Source organism: Salmo trutta, chromosome 20, assembly GCF_901001165.1.
Source record: "Salmo trutta chromosome 20, fSalTru1.1, whole genome shotgun sequence".
Lineage (NCBI taxonomy): Eukaryota > Metazoa > Chordata > Actinopteri > Salmoniformes > Salmonidae > Salmo > Salmo trutta.
Genome location: NC_042976.1, coordinates 40244093 through 40271643, shown reverse-complemented (window position 1 = coordinate 40271643; position 27551 = coordinate 40244093). Strand labels below are relative to the sequence as shown.

Below are 27551 nucleotides of genomic sequence, written 5' to 3'. Positions count from 1 at the left end.
TGAGGTGTTCTTAATGTTTTGTTCACTAAGTGTATGTGCAACTTTATTGCAGGAGCCAATTCGTATGCCTTTCATTAGTATTTAGTATCAACATCTGAAGTGAACAATTCGCGTAAATGTTATAATAGGCCTATTGCAATTTCCTAAATGGACCTACTATAAGATAACGTTGGGTAACTAACCACATTATGTTACCAACATTTGTTTTCAACTCTTGCTCAACTAAAAATGGTATCTCTCTCATCAACAAACCAAAAATTGTCACTCTGAGTTAAGTTGATCAAATATTTTGTAATTTTGAAAAAGTGATATATACCATTAGGAGAGCCTAAAGATAAATAACCACTTGTTTAGAGATACACATTGTAATCCGTTTTTAATAAAGCAGTAACATTTAAGGTGATCCAATGCAAGTCAGTGGTACCTAAATCACCATATTTCAAATCATGCCCAAACCATCTACAAGTAACTTCATTGAGTTACAGTTATTTTTTAGATACATGTTTTTCCCATGTTACCCCAGTACTTGGGAAAAACGCCCCTTTTCTAAAAAAAACATATTTCATGAAATAACAAAAAAAAGTAAACTGTAGCTACTTATTTCCATTTATGCCTAAGCATGACCATCATCCACATACCACATTTTTACCAAACTTAGCTTTATTGTGTCCGAAATTGGACATTGTTCTTAGGGGGGCACTACCAATGGACAAACACCTATAACTGTGGATCTACATTAATCATTGAAGGGTGAATAATGACATTAAGGCAAGAGGACAATACTGTAGGTAGCCTAGTTTTCAAATTGAGCCTTTTTATGATAGTTTTATTCATGTTATAGCGACATCATGTGGTAGGTGAATACTTGCAAAATTCAAGGTGGAACTTCACTGTTTCGCAACTTGATATACAAATTGATAAATGCATTGTGTATTGGCACATTATCACACATACATCATAGTCAAATAGTAAATTATGACACACACATTCATTGCAGAGTTAATAATACATTTGTTTCTGCAGTCTTACATGTTGTACCAGAGTGGAGAAATAAGTTACAACAATTCAAAGGACATCGGACTTACATTTAACACCAGAACAATAACCAGACAGTCGTAGGCCAAGGATAGCAATGTGCAACTATAAGCAAGGTGACAGCCACATGGGCATGGTTGTTGAGAGACCCATTAAAAAAAACATTGGATATTACCTAAAAACACGAGAGAATAAGGAACTGTTCGTACGTGATTTGCATTCAAATGAATGAACACTGACCCTGAAGTTATGACGTGCCATATTATCAGTAAAATCATACAGTGCATTTGGAAAGTATTCAGACCCTTTGACTTTTTCCACATTTTGTTACGTTACAGCCTTACTCTAAAATGGATTTTCTCATAAATTTACACACACAACCCCATAATGACAAAGCAAAAACTGTTTTTTTTTGTGCAAATGTATATGAAAAAAAGAACATTGAAATATAACATTTACATAAGTATTCAGACCATTTACTCAGTACTTTGTTGAAGAACCTTTGGCTGCGATTACAGCCTTGAGTGTTCTTCGGTATGACGCTACAAGCTTGGCACACCTATATTTGGGGACTTTCTTCCATTCTTCTCTGCAGATCCTCTCAAGCTCTGTCAGGTTGGATGGGGAGCATCACTGCACACCTATTTTTAGGTCTCTCCAGAGATGTTAGATTGGGTTCAAATCCGGGCTCTGGCTGGTCCTCAAGCCATTCCCATGTTGTCTTGGCTGTGTGCTTAGGGTCGTTGTCCTGTTGGAAGGTGAACCTTCACCCCAGTCTGAGGTCCTGAGCGCTCTGGAACAGGTTTTCATCAAGGATCTCTCTGTACTTTGCTCCGTTAATCTTTTCCTCGATCCTGACTTGTCTCCCAGTCCCTGCCGCTGAAAAACATCCCCACAGCATGATGCTACCACCACCATGCTTCATCGAAGGGATGGTGCCAGGTTTCCTCCAGACGTGACACTTGGCATTCAGGCCAAAGAGTTCAGTCTTGGTTCTCATGGTCTGAGAGTCCTTTAGGAGCCTTTTGGTAAACTCCAAGCGGGCTGTCATGTGCCTTTTACTGAGGAGTGGCTTCCGTCTGGCCTCTCTACCATAAAGGCCCGATTGGTGGAGTGCTGCAGAGATGGTTGTCCTTCTGGAAGTTTCTCCCATCTCCACAGAGGAACTCTGAAGCTCTGTCAGAGTGACCATCAGGTTCTTGGTCACCTCCCTGACCAAGGCTCTTCTCCCCCAATTGCTCAGTTTGGGCGGGTGGCCAGCTCTAGGAAGAGTCTTGGTGGTTCTAAACTTCTTCCATTTAAGAATGATGGAGGCCACTGTGTTCTTGGGGACCTTCAATGCTGCATAAATGTTTTGATACCCTTCCCCAGATCTGTGCCTCAACACAATCCTGTCTCAGAGCTCTACGGACAGTTCCTTCAACGTCATGGCTTGGTTTTTGCTCTGACATGCACTGTCAACGTTGGGACCTTATACAGACAGGTGTGTGCCTTTCCAAATCATGTCCAATGAATTGCATTTACCACAGGTTGGACTCCAATCAAGCTGTAGAAACATCTCAAAGATGATCAATGGAAACAGGATGCACCAGAGCTCAATTTCGAGTCTCATTGCAAAGGGTCTGAATACTTATGTAAATAAGGTATTTTTTTATATATATATATTTTTGCACAATTGTTGTTTTTTTTAATGGTTTTCGCTTGTCATTATGGGGTACTGTGTGTAGATTGATGAGGGGGAAAAAATATTTAATCCATTTAAGAATAAGGCTGTAAAGTAACAAAATGTGGAAAAAGTCAAGGGTTCTGAATATTTTAAGAATGCACTGTATCTAAGTTCCCTATCTACCATGCTAGACTGCTAGCTACACCAGGCGTGAGAGTTTGCTGTACACCCAGTAGCAATATTGGCTAGCTAGTAGACAGCTAACGTTAGTAAGTTGATATAACCAAAGATACTTGTAACTAGCTAGCTAATTTGGGGACAAGCATAATATAGATTGAAGTTGTCTCAATGGACAAGTAAAAAATCCCCACTAAAATCACTATATCAAACAATTACTCCAATCAGAATTAGATCAGAGAGGCCACATTGAAATAATATTCAAATCTATTTTTAATATAATAAATAAAAAAGCCTACATGTCAGTGTTAGGTGACATGCATATTGGTTACAACCTCATGTCCAAACCGATGCTGACATGAGGGAGGCGCCAGAAAATGTAGCCAAACTTTAATGAGACTTAATTACATCATAATGCACTAAATGCCATGTCGAGTAGCCTATGTCGACATAGGCTACTCGAGGCACAGTTCATTCAGATCAAACGGTCACAAGACCAGAGAGTGGAGGACCGTGCCAGTTTCGCCCCCTGCACATCACCTACCTTGAATCTGAGTGGAGGGGGTCAGCATTTTGAAACTATAGAGAACAAAAATATAAATGCAACATGTAGAGTGTTGGTCCCATGTTTCATGAGCTGAAACAAAAAGACACCAGAAATTGTCCATGCACACATGAATCTGATTTCTCTCATTCTGTGCACAAATTTGTTTACAACCCTGTTTGTGAGCATTTCTCCTTTGCCTAGATATTCCATCCACCTGACAGGTGTGGCATATCAAGAAGCTGATTAAACAGCATGATCATTACACAGGTGCACCTTGTGCTGGGGACAATAAAAGGCCACTCTAAAATGTGCAGTTTTGTCACACAACACCACAGATGTCTCAAGTTTTGAGGAAGAGCGAAATTGGTATTATGACTGCAGGAATGTCCACCAGAGCTGTTGCCAGCTGTGAACCTCCACATCCAGATTTTTCTCCTTCGGGATCGTTTGAGTACAGCCACCCAGACAGCTGATGAAACTGTGGGTTTGCACAATCAACAGCCTGATTAACTCTATTCGAAGAAGATGTCTTGGTTTTGAGCCCTGGAGGGAATTATTTTATGAAGACATATTTGGTTGCAATTGAAATGTTGCAATATTTTTTGTGTCTTGCCTCTCTACCATAAAGGCCTGATTGGTGGAGTGCTGCAGAGATGGTTGTCCTTCTGGAAGGTTCTCCCATCTCCACAGAGGAACTCTGGAGGTCTGTAAGTTTGACCGTTCGGTTCTTGGGCACCTCCCTAACCAGGGTTTTTTTTGTTCTCTATTTTGGTTAGGCCAGGGTGTTACACGGGTGGGCGTTCTAGGTTTATTTTTCTATGTTGGTTTGTTTCTTTGGTTGGCTGTGTGTGGCTCCCAATCAGGAACAGCTGTAGTTCGTTGTTGCTGATTGGGAGTCATACATAGGCAGCCTGTTTTTCCTTTGGAGTTTGTGGGTGATTGTTTTCTGTTGAGAGTTTTTCCTGACAGGACTCTTTTGCTGTCGTCTTTGGTTTATTTTTGTAAAGTGTTCTCTTTTTATATTACATTTCTAAGATGAACACACATCCTCCGCTGCACCTTGGTCTCATTACGACGATAGCCATTACAGAATCACCCACCAAAAAATGGACCAAGCAGCGGAGGAAGGAGAAGCACCAGGAGAGGAGCTATCGGGAGTCGTGGACATGGGAGGAATTACTGGACAGTAAAGGAACATGGGCTCAGGCTGGGGAGTATCGCCGCCCGCAGTGGGAGATCGAAGCGGCGATAGCTGAGAGGCGCTGGTATGAGGCAAGGGAGCGCAACAGGCACGAGAGGCAGCCCCAAAAAAACACGGGGAGTGTGGCAGAGTCAGGTTGGAGACCTGAGCCAACTCCCCGTGCTTACAGGAGGCAGCGCAGTACTGGTCAGGCACCGTGTTATGCGGTAAAGCTCACGGTGTCCCCAATACGCGTTGAGAGCCCGGAGCGCTACATGCCAGCCCCCCGCAAGTGCCATGCGAGAGTGGGCATCGAGCCAGGTCGGAGTGTTCCAGCTCAGCGCATCTGGTCTCCGGTGCGCTGTCTCGGTCCAGGCTATCCTGCACCGTCGCTGCGCACTGTGTCTCCGGGGCACTGGGAGGGCTCAGTTCGGCCTATGCCTGCGCTCCGTCCGTGCCGGGCAAAAGTGGGCATTCAGCCTGGAGTTTGGGTGGCAAGCCTACGCACCAGAACTCCAGTGCTCCCCCACAGCCCGGTTTATCCTGTGCCTCCTCCTCGGACCAGGCCTCCAGTGGGTCTCTCCAGCCTGATTTATCCTGTGCCTCCTCCCAGGACCAGGCCTCCAGTGGGTCTCTCCAGCCTGGTGAGTCCTGTGCCTCCTCCCAGGACCAGGCCTCCAGGGGGTCTCTCCAGCCTGGTGAGTCCTGTGCCTGCGCCCAGAGCCAGGCCTCCTGCATGTCTCCCCAGCCTGGTGAATCCTGGGCCAGAGCCGCAAGAGCCGCCCACCAGTCCGGAGCCGCCTGCCAGTCCGGAGCCGCCAATCCGGAGCCGCCTGCCAGTCCGGAGCTGCCCGCCAGTCCGGAGCCGCCCGCCAGTCCGGAGCCGCCAGAGCCGCCCGCCTGTCCAGAGCCGCCCGCCTGTCCGGAGCCGCCAGAGCCGCCCGCCTGTCCGGAGCCGCCAGAGCCGCCCGCCAGTCAAGAGCCGCCTGCCAGTCCGGAGCCGCCAGAGCCGCCCGCCAGTCCGGAGCCGCCCGCCAGTCCGGAGCCGCCCGCCAGTCCGGAGCCGCCAGAGCCGCCCGCCAGTCCGGAGCCGCCAGAGCCGCCCGCCTGCCCGGAGCCGCCAGAGCCGCCCGCCTGTCCGGAGCCGCCAGAGCCGCCCGCCTGTCCGGAGCCGCCAGAGACGCCCGCCAGCCGGGCGCAGCCAGAGACGCCCGCCAGCCGGGCGCAGCCAGAGACGCCCGCCAGCCGGGCGCATTCAGGGTCGCCCGCCAGCCGATCGCAGCCAGGGTCGCCCGCCAGTCCTCCGGCGCAGCTAGGGGCGCCACCAAAGTGGGCTAAGCCAAGGGTGGAGCGGGGTCCACGTCCTGCACCAGAGCCGCCACCGTAGGAGGGCCCACCCAGACCCTCCCCTTCAGAGTCAGGTTTTGCGGCCGGAGTCCGCACTTTTGGGGGGGGGGTACTGTAACGCCCTGGGCATAGAGAGGTTTTTTTTTGGTCTCTATTTTGGTTAGGCCAGGGTGTTACATGGGTGGGCGTTCTAGGTTTATTTTCCTATGTTGGTTTGTTTCTTTGGTTGGCTGTGTGTGGCTCCCAATCAGGAACAGCTGTAGTTCGTTGTTGCTGATTGGGAGTCATACATATTCAGCCTGTTTTTCCTTTGGGGTATGTGGGTGATTGTTTTCTGTTGAGAGTTTTTCCTGACAGGACTGTTTTGCTGTCGTCTTTGGTTTATTTTTGTAAAGTGTTCTCTTTTTATATTAAATTTCTAAGATGAACACACATCCTCCGCTGCACCTTGGTCTCATTACGACGATAGCCGTTACAGTTGTATACAGTATATAATTCCTTCTCGCAGCTATCGATGGCTACGTGCTCTCCTCCTCTCCCCTTTTCCCTTCACTTGTGGACTTAAATGCACAACACATCAGCTGTCTGTGACCAGGTGAAAAAACCTTTCCAAGCCAAACCTTCATATCATGACCGCTAACCACTACACACAGCCTACATCATTGCCAGGTCATAGTCAACATAGCTACTAGAACTAACGCATTAGTAAACCTGCTCAATCATGCAGTACAGTGTACAGTCAGAAAGCAGTTTAGCAGTTTCACTGGCGGGTCCCGGCGGGAATACAGCTAGCTAATATGGCATCCCTCGTTGTTTGAGCAGGGTGTTTGAGTAGGCTAAACTAGCTAGCTAAGTGAAAGTGAAAGTTAAAAAAAAATACAACCAAATATCTCTCTCGCTCTCACTTCTTAAGTTTTGAATATTATTATTTTTTTATTGTTCAACTATTGTCTTTCTCTCACTTTGAATCAACTACTCATCACATTTTACACACTGCAGTTCTAGCTATCTGTAGCTTATGCTTTCAGGACTAGATTAATTCACTGATCCTTTGATTGGGTGGACAACATGTCAGTTCATGCTGCAAGAGTTCTGATAGGTTGGAAGACATCCTCCAGAACTTGTCATAATTACTGTGTAAGTCTATGGAAGGGGGTGAGAACCATGAGCCTCCTAAGTTTTGTATTGAAGTCAATGTACCCAGAGAAGGACAGAAGCTAGCTGTCCTCTGGCTACACCATGGTGCTACCCTACAGAGTGCTGCTGAGGCTACTGTAGACCTTCATTGCAAAACAGTGTGTTTTAATCAAAATATTTTTATTTGGTAAAGTCGATATATTTAGTATGGTTTTATCTAAAAAGGATAACGCTTTTAATGTTCCACTATTTACATTTTTATGAAATTCACTGAGGATGGTCCTCCCCTTCCTGTTTTGAGGAGCCTCCACTGGTGTGAGTGAATAGATTTTGACAGTGTTATTATATACATCTGTGGTCCTAGGGTAGCTGTTCTGATGATAACAGTGATAAGGATCAAAACAGTCAACACCATGGACAGTAAGGACACCAGGAATCACATAGACAGATGCTTTAGCTCAGAAAAGGAAGAATGAGTCATTGTCTCCTTAAATTAACAATATGTGATTAAGTCTTACCTTTCCCAGCTTTGACATATTCCGGAAAAGAGACAGAGGAAGCGTGAACAGAATGGTGGATACTGAGATGACAAAATGTCTCACTGCAAGTGCATGGCCCGGCCCACCTGCCAATAGCATTTATGAAAAATATGAATAAGCAACATACAATAACTGTCACGACTTCCGCCGAAGTCGGTTCCTCTACTTGTTCGGGCGGCGTTCGGCGGTCGACGTCACTGGTCTTCTAGCCATCGCCGATCCACCTTTCATTTTCCATTTGTTTTGTCTTGTTTTCCTACACACCTGGTTTCAACTCCCTCAGTATTTGACGTGTATTTAACCCTCTGTTCCCCCCATGTCTGTGTGTGGAATTGTTTGTTGTTTCGTGTATGTGCACGTTAGACTGGTTTGCACTGGGTTATATCAACCCGTATTGTGTTTTCTTCGCCGTAATAAAAGGCTCCGTGCGATACCCAAATTCTGCTCTCCTGTGCCTGACTCCCTTACAGCCAGTTACGCATACCTTACAATAAGAAATGTGGCCTTGGTGTTTGTGCTTAATTTAGCAAAACTTTGACCTATTTTTTGACTGTCACTGCATTAGCATATCAATGCACATCGCTAAGTTATTATTCAGATATATTACATTAAAGTAAAATGTGCCATATTATACTTCCAGGCAGTCTGAAATATTTTGGTCAATGTGTCACCAGCTATGATGTTGTAGCTGATCATAGCTGGGGAAGAAACATACAGTTGAAGTCGGAAGTTTACATGCATTTAGGTTGGAGTTATTAAAACTCGTTTTTCAACCACTCCACAAAGTCGGTTAGGACATCTACTTTGTGCATGACACAAGTAATTTTTCCAACAATTGTTTACAGACAGATGATTTCACTTATAATTCACTATATCACAATTCCAGTGGGTCAGAAGTTTACATACACTAAGTTGACTGTGCCTTTAAACAGCTTGGAAAATTTCAGAAAATTATGTAATGGCTTTAGAAGCTTCTGATAGGCTAATTGACATCATTTGAGTCAATTGCAGGTGTACCTGTGGATGTATTTCAAGGCCTACCTTCAAACTCAGTGCCTCTTTGCTTGACATCAATGGAAAATCAAAAGAAATCAGCCAAGACCTCAGAAAAAAAATTGTAGACCTCCACAAGTCTGGTTCATCCTTGGGAGCAATTTCCAAATGCCTGAAGGTACCACATTCATCTGTACAAACAATAGTACGCAAGTATGAACACCATGGGACCACGTCATACTGATCAGGAAGGAGACGCGTTCTGTCTCCTAGAGATGAACGTACTTTGGTGCGAAAAGTGCAAATCTATCCCAGAACAACAGCAAAAGACCTTGTGAAGATGCTGGAGGAAACGGATACAAAATTATCTATATCCACAGTAAAACAAGTCCTATATCGACATAACCTGAAAGGCCGCTCAGCAAGGAAGAAGCCACTGCTCCAAAACCTCCACAAAAAAGCCAGACTATGGTTTGCAACTGCACATGGGGATGAAGATCGTACTTTTTGGAGAAATGTCCTCTGGTCTGATGAAACAAAAATAGAACTGTTTGGCCATAATGGCCATCGTTATGTTTGGAGGAAAAGGGGGAGGCTTGCAAGCCAAAGAACACCATCCCAACCGTGAAGCATGGGAGTGGCAGCATCATGTTGGGGGGGTGCTTTGCTGCAGGAAGGACTGGTGCACTTCACAAAATAGATGGCATCATGAGGAAGTAAAATTATGTGGATATATTGAAGCAACATCTCAAGACATCAGTCAGGAAGTTAAAGCTTGGTCGCAAATGGGTCTTCCAAATGGACAATGACCCAAAGCATACTTCAAAAGTTGTGGCAAAATGGCTTAAGGTCAACAATGTCAAGGTATTAGAATGGCCATCACAAAGCCCTGACCTCAAATCCTATAGACAATTTGTGGGCAGAACTGAAAAAGCGTGTGCGAGCAAGGAGACCTACAAACCTGACTCAGTTACAGTGTGAGTCCATGCAACTTACTATATGTGACATGTTAAGCAAATCTTTACTCCTGAACTTATTTAGGCTTGCCATAACAAAGGGGTTGAATACTTACTGACTCAAGCTATTTCAGCTTTTCATTTATAAATAATTTGTAAAAAAAAATCTGAAAAACATGATTCCACTTTGACATTATGGGGTATTGTGTGAAGGCCAGTGACAAAACAATCTAAATGTAGTTCATTTTATATTCAGCCTGTAACACGACAAAATGTGGAAAAAGTCAAGGGGTGTGAATACTTTCTGAAGGCACTGTAGATGCATGTAAAGTTATGATTTCCCCTTGAGACATCATATTGATGTTGAATGCCCAGCGAAATGCTCCAACTTACTTATTTCATCTGCATATACATTCATAATGCTATTCCAAGTCTTAGTGGTCGGTCAACGTAGCATGTCATCCAAAACACTTGTCGTGCTTTTTTTTATAAGGCATGACTAAAAACTGTGTATGGTGGTTTATGTCCAGCTCTCATCTGATCTTCTGAGGTAAATTGCAGCACAGCTATATCATAATCTGATAGACATTCTTCTTGAGTATCAAAGTTAGCTAGATTCATCTACCGTAATTTATCATCTTTTATTTGAAACGATATTCCTGAATGTCAGTCATTTGTCAGTAAACAGTATATCTAGCGAACTCATCTGACTTTGCGGAGCACAGTAACGTGGATCGTGTTATATCACAGACAAAAGAGGAAACCAGTCAGGGCTTGAAATGATCCTTTTTAGCCACTTGTCCTTTGGAAAAGTAGGACAGATCTTTTTACTTGTCCAAAAGCTCAAGTCACTTGTAGAAAAATAAAGTGTCTGTTACACAACGTTTACATCATTGTATGATGCAAGGAACCACATTACAAAATAAAATGCATGAATATATTTTTTACCATAGAGAATCAGACAAAAATGTAGGCTACACTGCCTATTGGCTTCTTAGCATATTCAAGCCTGTCTTAAAATCCAACACTGCCCGTTTACAACTCTCCTGGAGGATGGTTGGCCACCCTTGGTTGCCTATAAAATATTGCAACATTACAATTGCAACCAAATATGTCTTCATAAAATAATTCCCTCCAGGGCTCAAAACCAAGTAATCTCCTTCGCATACAGTTAATCAGGCTGTTGATTGTGCAAACCCAGAGTTTCATCAGCTGTCTGGGTGGCTGTACTCAAACGATCCCGAAGGAGAAAAAGCTGGATGTGGAGGTTCACAGCTGGCAGCAGCTCTGGTGGACATTCCTGCAGTAAGCATACCAATTGAACTCTCCCTCAAAACTTGAGACATCTGTAGCATTGTGTTGTGTGACAAAACTGCAAATTTTAGAGTGGCCTTTTATTGTCCCCAGCACAAGGTGCACCTGTGTAAGGATGTTTAATCAGCTTCTTGATATGCCACACCTGTCAGGTAGATGGATTATCTAGGCAAAGGAGAAATGCTCACTAACAGGGTTGTAAACAAATTTGTGCACAGAATTTGAGAGAAATCAGCTTCATGTGTGCATGGACAATTTCTGGTGTCTTTTGTTTCAGCTCATGAAACATGGGACCAACACTCTACATGTTGCATTTATATTTTTGTTCTCTATAGTTTGAAAATGCTGACCCCCTCCACTCAGATTCAAGGTAGGTGATGTGCGGTGCGCAACAGGCACGGTCCTCCACTCTCTGGTCTTGTGACCATTTGATCTGAATGAACTGTGCCTCTAGTGTAAATTTCCTTCATTATAATTGTCAAAAATGACTGCCATTTAGTGTATATTGATGTAATTAAAAGTTTCATTAAAGTTTGGATACATTTTCTGGCGCCTCCCTCATGTCAGCATCGGTTTGGACATGAGGTTGTAACTAATATGCATATCACCTACACTTTGACATGTAGGCTTTTTTATTTATTATATTAAAAATAGATTTGAATATTATTCCAATGTTGGCCTCTCTGATCTAATTCTGATTGGAGTAATTGTTTGATATAGTGATTTTTGTGTGTTTTTTTTACTTGTCCATTTGGATAACTTAAATCTATATTATGCTTGTCCCCAAATTAGCTAGCTAGTTACAAGTATCTTTGGTTATACCAACATACTAACGTTAGCTGTCTACTAGCTAGCCAATATTGCTACTGTGGTGTACAGCAAACTCTCACGCCTGGTGTAGCTAGCAGTCTAGCATGGTAGATAGGGAACTTAGATACAGCGCATTCTGAAAATATTCAGAACCCTTGACTTTTTCCACATTTTGTTACGTTACAGCCTAATTCTAAAATGGGTGAAATATTCCCTCATCAATCTACACACAGTACCCCATAATGACAAACAAAAACCATTTTTAAAAAATGGTGCCATAAATATATATAACAAAAAACTACCTTATTTGCATAAGTATTCAGACCCTTTGCAATGTGACTCGAAATTGAGCTCAGGTGCATCCTGTTTCCATTGATCATCCTTGAGAGGCTTCTACAACTTGGACTCCAACCTGTGATAAATGCAATTGATTGGACATGATTTGGAAAGGCACACACCTGTCTGTATAAGGTCCCACAGTTGACAGTGCATGTCAGAGCAAAAACCAAGCCATGACGTTGAAGGAATTGTCAGTAGAGCTCTGAGACAGGATTGTATCGAGGCACAGATCTGGGGAAGGGTACCAAAACATTTCTGCAGCATTGCAGGTCCCCAAGAACACAGTGGCCTCCATCATTCTTAAATGGAAGAAGTTTGGAACCACCAAGACTCTTCCTAGAGCTGGCCACCCGCCCAAACTGAGCAATCGTGGGAGAAGAACCTTGGTCAGGGAGGTGAACAAGAACCCGTTGGTCACTCTGACAGAGCTTCAGAGTTCCTCTGTGGAGATGGGAGAACCTTCCAGAAGGACAACCATCTCTGCAGCACTCCACCAATCAGGCCTTTATGGTAGAGTGGCCAGACGGAAGCCACTCCTCAGTAAAAGGCACATGACAGCCCGCTTGGTGTTTGCCAAAAGACACCTAAAGACTCAGACCATGAGAAACAAGAGTCTCTGGTCTGATAAAACCAAGATTGAACTCTTTGGCCTGAATGACAAGAGTCACGTCTGGAGGAAACCTGGCACCATCCCTATGGTGAAGCATGGTGGTGGCCGCATCATGCGGTGAGGATATTTTTCAGCGGCAGGAACTGGGAGACTAGTCAGGATTGAGGGAAAGATCAACGGAGCAAAGTACAGAGAGATCCTTGATGAAAACCTGCTCCAGGGTGCTCATGACCTTAGACTGGGGTGAAGGTTCACCTTCCAACAGGCCAATGACCCTAAGCACACAGCCAAGAAAATGCAGGAATGGCTTTGGGACAAATCTCTGAATGTCCTTGAGTGGCCCAGCCAGATCGACTTGAAGCCGATCTAACATCTCTGGAGAGACATGAAAATAGCTGTGCAGCGGCGCTCCCCTTCCAACCTGACAGAACTTGAGAGGATCTGCAGAGAAGAATGGGAGAAATTCCCCAAATACAGGTTTGCCAAGCTTGTAGCATCATACCCAAGAAGACTTGAGGCTGTAATCGCTGCCAAAGGTGCTTAAACAAAGTACTGAGTAAAGGTTCAGAATACTTATGTAAATGTCATGTTTCAGAATAATTTTTCTATAAATTTGCAAAAATGTATAAAAACCTGTTTGCTTTGTCATTATGGGGTATTGTGTGTAGATTGATGGGGAAAAAAACATTTATTCCATTTTAGAATAAGGCTGTAACTTAACAAAATGGGGAAAAAGTCAAGGGGTCTGATTACTTTCCAAATGCACTGTAACATAGCTAACATCACATGGTGCATGGTGCTAAATAGCTAGCTTGCTACAATACATTATCTATGTTAGCTAACACTATCTCTGACCAAGTCAGATGAGTTAGCTATCTAGCTTGGGTTGTCCAAGTTAGCTAGAAAACTAATTTGTCAGTATTATCATCATGTGAGATGTTAGTTGTTTCAACCAAAACCTATCACTGGCTAAATATGAGCGCTGGCTAGCTAACATTAGCTAAACAACGAGCGCCTCTGGCTAGCATTGAGAAATGTAGCTAGTAATGTTGACAAACAGCGGCCCTTATAGCGAGTAACAAATAATTGCATATTTGACGGGTATTTTGTTAACGTACCTATTTATCCATTTATCTCATTTAGTTAATAAATAAATGTACAGAATGTATTTACAGAATATATAATGTAATTCATATTAGAAGGTCTCAACTGTTACTATATGTTTTTGTGGTGGATTTGACATATTTGTCTGGTATTTTGAGGACCTATTTCGTTAATATAATTTAGTTCCTGAATAAAATACAGTAGATGAATTAATTTACAGAATAAATGTACAGCATGAATTTACATAATTGATGATTTATTCTCCCTCTCTCTCTTCGATCTCTCTCTCTCTCTTCTCTCCTCTCTCGCTCTCTCTAACTTTTGGAGGAGATGACAGCACTCATGCACAAGGACGTGGGCAAGCTATTGATAACCAATCTGCATAAATAGGCAGGCAACATAGTTGAGAAGGACCCAAAGAGTCCCCTGAAGACGTCATGTGCCCAGTTGCTAGATGGAAGAAGCGGGTAAGTGGTTTTATATTATTACTCTTGAAGTTCAGCCTGAAGTGGGCAGCTGCTAGGGGTCCACTGATTTGTCTATGATACGGTAGTTGGGTGGTGGCCAATCTAGGTGGCGCAAAAGGGGATGCTCATTCAAGCTTGAGCAGGGAAAGTTAAAACAATGTTCAATAACAATATCAGAGATGCGATGAATAAAGATGTTTAATTCTGTTTTTCAGGCCAGATGGTCAGCGGAACCATTTTCCTGCCTCCATTTATCCTCAAAGAGGATCCAGCATAGTTGTTTGTGGCTGATGAGATAAGTGAAATAAGAATTGTCGTTACGACATTTTGGAACGCTCATAACTTTTTTTGAGCCATTAGTGCAGGGCTCTACAATTAGGTTCTCGTCACTTTGAATTCTTAGAGTTTGAAAAACGTTTCATTCACTTTGCATTCTACCCACCCAGCAAAGGCACCACGATAAGCTTATATGGATGTATTCAAAGGATAAATGTCTGTACAGTCACTTGGGACATTTATTCTCATGGTTCACTCATTCTTTACTCGCTCACTTTTTTTCTCTGTATCGTATGTGTGCTTTGTTTACCAGGACCCTGTGTTTCCAACACCAACCATTGTGCTCAGGGGTTGTGTGGATGGAAAGCCTCTGGAGAGTGGAAGCCTTACGTTTATAATCTAGGAACATGAACTTTCTATCCACTATTATTACATATCTCTTGTCAGACATTCTTTTGACATCATGTTCCTGACAGACTAGGATCAGTCATTGTCTTGGTCTTACAATCCTTTTCCTGCAGACCACATGCACATCTTCAATGAGGTGTTGACGTATCGCTTGTCCAATTCATTACAGATATGCGTGTGTGTGTGTGTGGTCTGCTGTCAAATGATTGTAGACTACAATGATTTATCCTAATCTGTCAGGAACATAAAGTCAACAGAATGTCTGTTCTTTGTAGAACCAATAATGGATATTTGTAGAACTTTTTATGCTGGATACTTGTGTAACCAATAATGGATATTTGTAGAACTTTTTATGCTGGATACTTGTGTAACCAATAATGGATATTTGTAGAACTTTTTATGCTGGATACTTGTGTAACCAATAATGGTTATTTGGAGCTCTTGATATTTATATTGTGTTCTTTTGTTGTTTGTAGGGTTCTTTAAAGGAACAACCCATTCATGGTTCTTTGGAGACCCAAAAATGGTTCCCTATGGCATCGCTCTCAAGAACCCTATTTGGTTCCAACTTGCACCTTTATTTTTAAGTGTGTGAATCAGTTAAATGATTTGGAACATTTAAAGCAGTTAAAATCACACTCCTCACTGCACATTTCAAAGTTTCCCATCACACACTTGCTTTCCCATGATGCATGCTGTGCTGCCCAGGGTTGTATTAGCTCAGTCCATGCCACATTGGTCAAGTCCCCCTGCTCAGATGTTGCATGCATCAACCAATGGTTGCGTACCACATCATCGACTGTGTCACCAACTGACAGATTGCTATAACATGTGATGGAGTTAGCTGATAAGTAAAATACTTGTCCAGGCATTGTAAAATCTAGGTATTCGTCAGCAACGCCTAGGCAGGGGAACGCACCCATTGTCTGGCTAGCTGGCACACAGACAAATGTTGGCTCACTAGGGCACCATCCATTAGGATCCCTGTCTTTGAGTACTGATGTTCTGGAAATTACTGAACCCGTCAGTGTTGTTAATGATGATTCAGAGAAGTGGGTTAGGGTGGAAACACACAGTGGCCAACTGTGCTATAGCAACAAGAACCCAGCAATGTGCCCTGAATGAAAAAAAAGGCTCCCGGGAAAAACATTTAACAGGGAAGTCTGTAAATGTCACACAGCGGTTTGTTAGTCATACATCAGCGTGGGCCCATTTGGCAACGAAAGGAATTTACCCAGAAAACAAAACCTGTAGAAATTCATCTAAATGAAGTTAATTAAAAAGTAGTGTGATTGGAATTTAAACAACACATTTTCCCCCATTGTAACACTGATCTATATGTACTCCCTTCACTCACACACCTCCAGTCAGGATCCGACTAAAGAGATCCTCTCATGTTGAATGGAAAACTACAAAGACCTTCAATAAAATAAAGCGTTTTTTTTCTGGAAACACAGAATTGATGGTTGCTGTATTTCAGCACATGGATGAATGATATGTACAAAGAGCAGTGCATTGGATTTGATCCCTGAACAATGCTGCCTGCAGCCACCAGGTGCCATCAGAACACTTGAAAGCATATAGTCTGGGGTATTTTTGGGCTAGAACGATAGAGGGCAATATTCACACTTGTTTATAAATGCATTTCTCTGCCTTCTTATTTGTCACAGATTTCCTCTAATAAAAATGTTTTAAAATACTAATAAATCACACAGAAAGCTGGTATTTTGTACTAATATGATATGAAACTGTCTCTAGTGCTACAAGGTGTTTTTTTTAAATTGATGCACACGTTGTAGTGTCAATGTGTAGTGAATCCTTTAGCATTTTCATAATGAGAAAAACACTCTGACATCGTATTACCACAGTCACCCACTGTGTGTATCAGAAACTACCCCCATACTTCACCAACATCCAGAGATGACTAACACTTTTTGAATGTTCTTCAATGTGTTACAGTAGGTCTGCCTACATGTAATCTCCATTTCAGTGATACTAAACTGTAGACTTCCCATTATCTCTTCCCGACATCCACGACCACAGACAGACATTATTTCTGATCACGCACACAACCCCGACTCTCTGCCGTCATTGGTACCCGGTAACAACCGGAAGCGAAACAGAATGCTCTGAACAAGACGACTGTGGCAACAAGTTAATCACGCTCTCCTGTGATTTTTTTTTTGTCCATCTCTGGGAAATACTACATCGAAAGAAGAAAACACATTTGACTTAGTCAAGTTTACACATGTGTCCTTCAATCACCTTACTCGGGAGAAAGCAACATCAAGGCGTGCCTAGCGATTATTGTCTTTACCTGCCTTGGATGAAAAACGAATGGTAAGTATAGGGGATGGGAATGGGTGCCATAGGGCTGCCCAAAGGTGGGAAATGATTGCGTAATTTAAATAAATCTCTCAAAAACATGTATTTCTACCATCTTTAATGTCTCAGGTGAAAACGGAGTGGGAGCTGTCCCTGTTTTTCAAAACTGATGCATGACAAGGCTGATGGAAAAATATGGGTAAAGAAGATGCCTGGAGGGCCCTGATACAATAATGATCAGTTATTGGTAACATAATATTCCATGATGTGTAACCTATAGCTGACCTATTCAAATAATTATTATAGGCACTATTGTATACTCAGATAATGTAGTTTAGGCTAATCCGTACTATGGGCATCTTGTCATTTTGACAGAGGATTACCAGATTTTACATATCTGTATTTTATTCACTTAAAAAACAACTGTGGCGTAGGTTTTAAAGGGAATTAGTCTTGCTGGGTGAAATAAGCTGTTTAGCAGATAATACTATGATCCTGCTAGTTATTACAAGATTTGTGTGATCAAACCTTAATCTTGTAACGTCAGTGGGTCAAACCCAGGATCAGGCATGAAATAAAAGGGGAAAGGGGGGATAACTAGTCAGTTGTCCAACTGAATGTATTCAACTGAAACGTGTCTTCCGCATTTAACCCATCCCCTCTAACCTCTGACAACATTGTTCTTTCGGCATGTCCAATCTCCCATGGAAAATATAGTTCAACACAAAATATAATGCGTCCTACTGTAGCCTAGTTTAACCTTGTTAGGGCGGATATATGAATCGAATGTTATTGATCACTGTGATCATAATAGTGTCCCGTCTGCTGCTGCAGTATTGTTTCAGCTGACCCATCAATAGTGTTTCTAATTGGGTGCCACTTCCAGGTATTCCAACCTGTTAGTTTAATGTCAACAGAGTGGCAATAAGGCTAGCGACGTTGGAACAGCCGGACAAATAGCCTACTGTAGCCAACACTTCATCACATGGGACTAGATAGGCTGTAATATGATTATTGCCATATAAAGATGAGAATTGATGAGAATGAGAGTTGAACATATACCAGTCAAGAACGATTTTACTTTATCCCACTAGCAAAACATGTTTGTATGTATTTATCTGCGACATTACCCTGTCATAACTCTTCAATATACATGTATTTATAGGCTATAAATCGTAATCAGTCTGTTTAGACTCATCATAATGTATAGGTCTACATTATTTATAGTGTCGCCGACGCGCTAAATGTGTCACACTTCTCCAGTCATTCTACAACTTAGCCAATTTTTTTTCTTCAGAAAAATCGAGGCGTGAGGCGTGATGCAAGCAGTGGTTGTGGGCGCTTGGCTATAGCCTACTGTCGTGTACGTGAATGGGAAGGGTGGCTTGAGGGTGTTGGTTCTACCAGACTCGCTGGTTAGGGCGGAGATTTTGCTATGAGAGAGCCTTCTCCATGGAAATAATTGAAGCCTACAATATGGCGACAGCAGTTGAACCCACTTCGTACGTCATATCTACCATTGATAAGGTAACTTGTTTGATGCCCTCCCGTATCATCGGATGCGGTCATATTCATATCCAAAATATTAGCCTAATCAAGTCATTCATTTTCGAATGTATCCGTACACCTTTCTCCTTTTCTGTTGTGTGGACAGATTGATATGTATTTACCTTCCCTCGGCGCGCCTCTCAGGGTGGACCTTCTTCTGGACGAGACACAGAAATGCATGAACATACAGAAGTCAGTCAGCTAGCTGCGTGTCAAGGTTGTGGTAATAGTCAAGCAGATGTAATGTATTGGCTGCGGGTTTAAATACGATATTGGTCATACATTCTCAGTACTCATTTGTTTGATTGGTTAAGATAACAAAAATGTAAGCTATTTTACCTCAATAACTCAGTGTTGCTTGCTTTCTGATATATAACGTTGCTTTTGTACAATTTCGTTGTAGTAGTCGGCAAAACAGCAAAACAGCGCTTTTATTAATTTAAAGTCCCACTTTCCTAAATCATATCATAAACTTGCCTGCATGAGTAACCCAGGTCAACATGCATATTTTGTCATGAAATTGAACATAATTTACAGTTGGCTAAGTGATATGCCACTAAGGCGAGTATGATTTGAATAGTTAGTTAGACTACATCATTTTGTACGCTCTTATGTGAGTAATGCCATGCACTTTAGATTTCTCCCTCTTGGGCATATCTCTTGTGAAATAATGGAGGATAAATCAATGCCATTCACATGAGCAGACACTCTGGAGGTAGGATATCACGCATTTCTGATAGGCCACTGGCATTTCTGCGCTTAGTCCAGTGCGGTTAACCTTTCAGCACCATGGACAGCAGCACATGCGCGAAAAGTAGGACTGCCGGGTAGAATCAATCCGTCAATCAACAGCACCCGTACACGAAAGAGAGGGAGAGCAAGTAGCCTTCGTTGCTCTGTTAGACTGATTTGGGATTATTTATTTTGATAACAGACTAGCAACTCAAATTGGACTTTCAATGTGGTTTATGGTCGGCTACAGTAGGAAATATGCAGATGCTCTGAAGCTCTGTTCCTAAATGTTTTCGCCTAAATAACAAGCTGCTAAAACGTCATAATGCATGGCAATTATGGTTTAAATAATCTATGCTATATCATGTTTATAGCCGTGGGCTACTTCCCTCCCTGGAGTCCTTTCATTGTACCTGAGTTCATAGTAAATTTTTCAAGTAAGAAGACTAACACACTTTAGCTTGAGTGCCCGTCTGTTTCTGCTCTCTTGCTAACTCCTTGTCAGCAATGATAATTATCCATGATAATTCCATAATGTGTTGACAAGAGAGAAAAAACATACCAGCACTTAGGCTAAAAAAGCACATTGAGACAAGTAGCTTACCATGGTTTTCTGTCAACCTGTTTGAATTAATGAAACATGGAGGGGAAGGCTGGGGTTGTAGGCCACTGAGGTCAAGGCCCCTCCTCAGTTTTTGTTGATGAACAGGATGGGGCTAATGTGCACGGTGAAAGATAGAGAAAACAAAAGTGGTGTCATTTGAGGTCAGTGAACGATAGAGGAGACAAATGAGTTGCCATTTTTGGTCAGCTGGCCACCTCAAGGTCTTGATGTCAAGGCAACAGCTTGCAGATGAAGAGAAATATCTGAAGCATGTTAGCAGCTCAGTTGTGTGCAATAGATACTAGAGGCCTGTATGAAACACTGGTTTCAAGTTCTACGTTTTAATGTCACATGCACAAGTCCAGTGAAATGCCTTTCTTGCGAGCTCTAACCCAACAATGAAGTAATCAATAACAATGTAATATTAAAAATAACATAAGGTCGAACAAAAACACACAAGATATAAGAACACGAGAAAGTAAGTAAGCATACTATATACAGGCTCAGTCAGTTCCAGTACCATATTTACAATGTGCAGGGATACTGGAGTGATAGGGGTAGATATGTACAGCTGAAGTCGGAAGTTTACATACACCTTAGCCAAATACATTTAAACTCAGTTTTTCACAATTCCTGACATTTAATCCTAGTGTAAATTCCCTGTCTTAGGTCAGTTAGGATCACCACTTTATTTTAAGAACCTGAAATGTCAGAATAATAGTAGAGAGAATGATTTATTTCAGCTTTTATTTCTTTCATCACATTCCCAGTGGGTCAGAAGTTTACATACACTCAATTAGTATTTGGTAGCATTGCCTGCACCACCATCTGTAGTGCCATGTGATTTAGGGAGGTGCTATCCTATAGACCATGATCAGCTCCTTGGTCTTACTGACGTTGAGGGAGAGGTTGTTGTCCTGGCACCACATTGCCAGGTTACTGACCTCCTCCCTGTAGGCTGTCTCATCGTCGACGGTGATCAGGCCTATCACCGTCGCGTTGTCAGCAAACTTTAAACTTTTTTTATTTAACCTTTATTTAACTAGGCAAGTCAGTTAAGAACAACTTATTATTTACAATGACAGCCTACCCCAGCCAAACCCTAACCCGGAAGATGCTGTGTCATTTGTGTGCCGCCCTACCCAATCACGGCCGGTTGTGATACAGCCTGGAATCGAACCAGGGTTTGTAGTGACGCCTCTAGCACTGAGATGCAGTGCATTAGACATCTGTGCCACTCGGGAGCCCTACTTGATGATGGTGTTGGAGTCGTGCGTGGCCATGTAGTCATGGGTGAACAGGGAGTACAGGCGGGGACAAAGCACACACCCCTATGGGGCACCCGAGTTGAGGATCAGCATGGCGGAGGTGATGTTGCCTACCCTCACCACCTGGGATCAGCCCGTCAGGAAGTCCAGGATCCAGTTGCAGAGGGATGTGTTCAGTCCCAGGGTCCTAAGCTCGGTGATGTGCTTGGAGGGGACAATGATGTTGAACGCTGAGCTGTAGTCAATAAACAGCATTCTCATGAAGGTAATCCTCTTACCTAGGTGGGTGAGGGCAGTGTCGAGTGCAATTGAGATTGTGTCGTTTATGGATCTGTTAGGGTGGTATGTAAATTGGAGTGGTGTCTGGGATGATGGAGTTGATGTGTGCCATAACCAGCCTCTCAAAACACTTCATGATTACAGATGTGAGTGCTACAGAGCGGTAGTCATTGTGGCATGAAGCCTTATAGTTCTTGGGAACAGGAATGATGGTGGCCATCTGTTTATGCTGCCTATGTTTGGTGGCCAGTCGCTTCAGTAATTATTTTGGCTCACATATTAAGTCTAATCACTAGTCAGTATTTACAGTATGTCTGTAATGCGTGTATATGGGAGGTGAAGTCAAGTGCAGGAGAGCGGAGTAATATAAACAGGCGCACTTTAATACCGGTTACCAAATGACAGCACACAACACATACTAGTGCCAAAACACTGTCTAAAACAAAAGTGCAACGCCTGACAATCATCCACGTAACAAATAACAATCACTCACAAATACAACATGGGGAACAGAGGGTTAAATAATAAACAAGTGAATGGTTGAGTGAAGCCAGGTGTGATAAGACAAAGACAGAACAAATGAAAAATGAAAAGTGGATCGCCGGTGACGTCGACCGCCGGAATGCCGCCCGAACAAGGAGAGGGACCGACTTCGGCGGAAGTCGTGACAATGTCAATAAACATAGATTCGAGGAGTTAACACAGAACATAGCCTACCCAACAGAAATTATTCAACCGCTGCCAACAGTCACCATGTTTTCACTGGATACAGTTTGGCCACACACCTACGGTCACATCTGACTGTAAGATACGTTTGACTGGATCCCTTTTAGTTGACATCATGTATCTAGTCCATTATCTGTTTATTATCTTAATGCACATTGAGTTAGATGTACCGAGGTTATAGGAATAATGATCTTATGTTATATTGTGTTGAATGAGTTGTTGTGTTATATGGAGATACTGTAGTGTACAGTATGAATGATTGTGCCCGTGGTTTTGTCTTGCAGCTGGATTGTGACCGAACATTTACCTGTATTCTCTGGTAGAAGCAATCTAAAATAAATGGAAGGCTAAACAGCTTGTAGTAGGTCCGATGGAGAGACCTACCTCCCTGAAACCTAGAGAAAGGTTAGTACCAGGATTATAGCATGACTCCAACCTGGCATCTCAGCGATTACATTGGAAACTGGGAATTGCTCCCAGATACCATTGAAGCCAGGAAGTATTTTTTTTACATCACGGCGCATTCTCACTTATATAGCTGTTGGAAAGTGCTGCACGGATAAAAGATGAAATGATTCATACAGACATTTACATTCACCTTTAAATCCATTTTTGTTTTTTTTGGTTTTGTCGAGCAAGGTACCCACTGGGCAAAAACTCGTTGAATCAACGTTGTTTCCACGTCATTTCAACCAAAACATTCAATGTGATGACATTGAATCAATGTGGAAAACCGATTGGATTTGTAAAAAGTCATCAACGTAAAGGGATTTCACGAACGTTTTGTCTTGTTTTCACCCAACTTAGAACCTAAAACCAATTACATGTTTAAGATGTTTGTTGATCTTTACGTTGAAGGCATGTTAACAGACAACGCAATCAAAGACAAATCAAAACTAGACGTTCAACTGATGTAAACTCCAAAAGGTTTAAAAACACTTAAACATAAAAAGACTTTAAACGAATAGAAAATCTTGGCTATATTACAGACGTAGATTAGTCATTCATCTGTGTTTGAATATGACATTTGTATTTTTATAGCCAACAATATAAAATATTTCATTCTAAATAATTGGTTCTATTATTCAGAAAGCAGGTGTTAGCTCTTCATTGTACTCTTTTCATAACTGCTTCTACTTGTTGTATGTGCTCTGCTCCTTCAGTGCGTGTACTCATACCTGTAAAGGCAATTATAAAGGTTGCCTTTTGTCTCTGGAGTCAACGTGTCAGATGCATTAAGGAGGAATTCTAGATACGCTAATATAGCTGAATTTGATACACAGCTACAACTGGCAAATTCTGTACAGATAAACTAAGCCATTTCCTAATGACTTCTTCCATTTAATGAAGGGAAACTAGATGTGGCTTCTAGCCATTAAAGTGAATAGAAGATGTGTGAGTAGTATAGAGTACTAATGCTGATGATATGCACTTCTGAGATCGTTCCAAATTCAGGTTCATATGAATTAGCATTTGTGTGTAGCTGGCTGAAGAGTCAAACTAAACCACAGCTGTGCTATTAAGGTATGTATCTTATAGTGTATTATGCTGCCTTTGGCAGGATCTGCTTTTCTGTTATATGTAACAAATCATTCATATTCACAACCCACAACCTAAATATGGGGTGATATAACCTAATGCCATAGCAGAGCACAAATATACCTCAGAGGTTACAACGACTACGTTCGTTTCACTAAATTCCTCAATGGGGTTTAACTATGTTGACATATTGATGTGATTTATATTCAATCCAGTCCAGCATTGACCAATGCATTAGTGATTGATTTCTTGGCTCTGTCAAGACAAACAATGGACTTATTTTATGACACTATTGCACTATAAGGCCAATGACATAGAGATAAAGCTGAGGCCTCTGCACAGCGGGACAGCTGCAAAGGGGAGCTGTGGTGAAAGGGATGCTCGATATTGCCATTGCAGTGTCCCTGTGCATCATCTTACTACTCTCTGAGCCTATTTGGAACATCAGCCTCTCCCTCTGTAATTTCGTTACTCATTTTAAGGTGGAAACTCTGGGCTCGGAATGAAACCGTGCCTTCTAGCTGTTGTCGGTAGGATTGGCTCTGGAGCAGAGAGTAATGAGTTAAACTACAAGCCTGTGTTATATGGCAAATCTGATTTCATTATTGCCGGGTAGTTGCTGTGGATTCAAGAGCGAAGACAGGTCTCCCTAGACTGATAATGGATTGCTACTTGTCCTCTGTGGGATCCACAGCCAGATCTCCCTCCACTCATGGGCTTGTTTATTTAAAGTAAAGTAATAGGTGTGAAGAATAGACTGTAAAGTTCCTCATATTGATTGTTATACTGCCAAAGAGATGCGGTATGGAAAGCATTTCTGTTTTCCTTTGTCACTGGTATCCGTGTGACATTGGATGATTGTGAGTGTAAGATTATATCGGGAGAATATTGTCCAAGTCACTGTGTTCTGCACTCGTACAGGTTGCACATTTCCTTCAGCAGAAATATTTCATAGGTTTTATGTCTTTTTTGGGATATCCATGCCTCAGGAGTTGATACAGAGTCACTACCATTGCCTCTAACTGGAGCTTCTCCCTCTTGTTTCTCCAGTCCTTTCTAATGAAGGAGGCTAGCCGTTCACTCTGAATGTGCAGGATGAAAAGATGGCACAGCTGCTTGTACCGCCAGGACCAGACAGCTTCCGCCTGTTTTGTCGTGACTCCCTTGATGCCATTGAGAGGCGGATTGCTGAGGAGAACGCCAAGAAACCCAAGGGGAAGCCCAATGACGATGACGACAACGGACCCAAGCCCAGCAGTGACCTGGAGGCAGGCAAATCACTGCCACTCATATACGGGGACATTCCCAAAGGATTGGTGTCCACACCACTGGAGGACCTGGACACCTTCTACAGCAACCAGAAAGTGAGTTGGATTGGTCATCACAAAGAGCTGGGCTTTGAAACCAAGGAAGAGGTGTTTGAAGGAGCTGTGAAGGGTTATGGCAGTCTTGGAAAGCATAGACATGCATTCATGTGTAACACACAGTTGTCTGTAACGTTGCATAACGGATGTAGTAGCACATGTTTTTGGATACAGTAGCCCTCAACTGTGGATCTGCATACTATTTTAAGTAGAGGGTTTATGTTGATGCATACTACTGTCTATCCAGTCATGTGTACAGTATTCCCGTGCTGTGAGAGATCTCTGTGTCAGGCACTGTGATGCTGTGACACCCAGAGTTGTCGTAGCACCCAGGTTCTCTGTTGTCAGATCCAGTTTCAGTTGTTATTGTGTAGGACAGGTGGTGGAGCACGCTGTCATCCATCCAGAGCCTTTGTATCCAAGGTGACAGGAAAGCAAGGATCGATAGGGATACCATCTGACAAGTTCAGGGAAGATATTACCACACCACAGAGTAGGGCTGAGCAATATGGTCAAAATATCATATCCCGATATAGGTCATTTCATATCCCGATAACGATACATATCACGATATACACATTTTCTGTAAATTCAATGAATAAATAGTTTATATAAAATGACCACATGTGAAGGCCTATTTCTTATTATATTTTGAATTATACTCAACAAATAAAAGGTATTTGCATTTGGTACCTTGGGTCGAGTGTTAGCACCAACACACGATACCCCTATTTCTTGACCGTGTAAATTGGGCCATGTTTTTGCAAATGTAAGTTGTAACGGCAGCTGTTATCTCCTGCCATCTTCGTGATTCTTTGCCATATGGTGTGCCGCGGGCAAAAGCCTCTTGCAACGTCTGAGTCGGGGGTTTGTTTTGAGCACTCGACTACTTTTTGTGGTCTCATCTGTTGACTCTCTCCGTACTGTTTCATTTGATTCTTGCGTAGGTGGTAAAAGAGGTTAGTGGTGTTTGAACCTGTTGTCGGGACCGGCCTGCGGCATATTTTGCAGAGGACGGTTTCTGATCCGTGTCAGACTTTTCATACCCAAACCACGTCCATGCGACCGACGTAACCCCTCTTTTAGGTACAGTCTCCGTGCTCTGTGTCGCGTTCACTCTCCTCCATGTTTGTTTGTGTTGCAAATTTCCTTCCACGTGGCACGTGTGGAAGAACGCAAAGCGACGTCCAATTGACGGAAAGTATTGCCGTAAAGAGTGTGATTTGCGACACAACGAAATAAACGATAGAGCATAATATGAAACGATAGACGTATATATATATATATATATATATATATATATATACTGCTCAAAAAAATAAAGGGAACACTTAAACAACACATCCTAGATCTGAATGAAAGAAATAATCTTATTAAATACTTTTTTCTTTACATAGTTGAATGTGCTGACAACAAAATCACACAAAAATAATCAATGGAAATCCAATTTATCAACCCATGGAGGTCTGGATTTGGAGTCACTCTCAAAATTAAAGTGGAAAACCACACTACAGGCTGATCCAACTTTGATGTAATGTCCTTAAAACAAGTCAAAATGAGGCTCAGTAGTGTGTGTGGCCTCCACGTGCCTGTATGACCTCCCTACAACGCCAAGGCATGCTCCTGATGAGGTGGCGGATGGTCTCCTGAGGGATCTCCTCCCAGACCTGGACTAAAGCATCCGCCAACTCCTGGACAGTCTGTTGTACAACGTGGCGTTGGTGGATGGAGCGAGACATGATGTCCCAGATGTGCTCAATTGGATTCAGGTCTGGGGAACGGGCGGGCCAGTCCATAGCATCAATGCCTTCCTCTTGCAGGAACTGCTGACACACTCCAGCCACATGAGGTCTAGCATTGTCTTGCATTAGGAGGAACCCAGGGCCAACCGCACCAGCATATGGTCTCACAAGGGGTCTGAGGATCTCATCTCGGTACCTAATGGCAGTCAGGCTACCTCTGGCGAGCACATGGAGGGCTGTGCGGCCCCCCAAAGAAATGCCACCCCACACCATGACTGACCCACCGCCAAACCGGTCATGCTGGAGGATGTTGCAGGCAGCAGAACGTTCTCCACGGCGTCTCCAGACTGTCACGTCTGTCACATGTGATCAGTGTGAACCTGCTTTCATCTGTGAAGAGCACAGGGCGCCAGTGGCGAATTTGCCAATCTTGGTGTTCTCTGGCAAATGCCAAACGTCCTGCACGGTGTTGGGCTGTAAGCACAACCCCCACCTGTGGACGTCGGGCCCTCATACCAC

At 42.8% G+C, this 27551-nt stretch overlaps 1 protein-coding gene across 1 annotated transcript in view; it reads left to right on the top strand.

Moving 5' to 3' along the window:
* Window positions 1–16972: 16972 nt before the first annotated feature.
* Window positions 16973–27551, top strand: part of scn1laa (sodium channel, voltage-gated, type I-like, alpha) — a 43537-nt gene continuing 32958 nt past the window's right edge. The window contains exons 1-3 of the mRNA XM_029703280.1: window positions 16973–17245; window positions 22672–22792; window positions 24977–25290. Of these exons, the coding sequence (XP_029559140.1) occupies window positions 25030–25290 (261 nt within the window). The 5' untranslated portion in view covers window positions 16973–17245; window positions 22672–22792; window positions 24977–25029. The remainder of the gene's footprint in view (window positions 17246–22671; window positions 22793–24976; window positions 25291–27551) is intronic.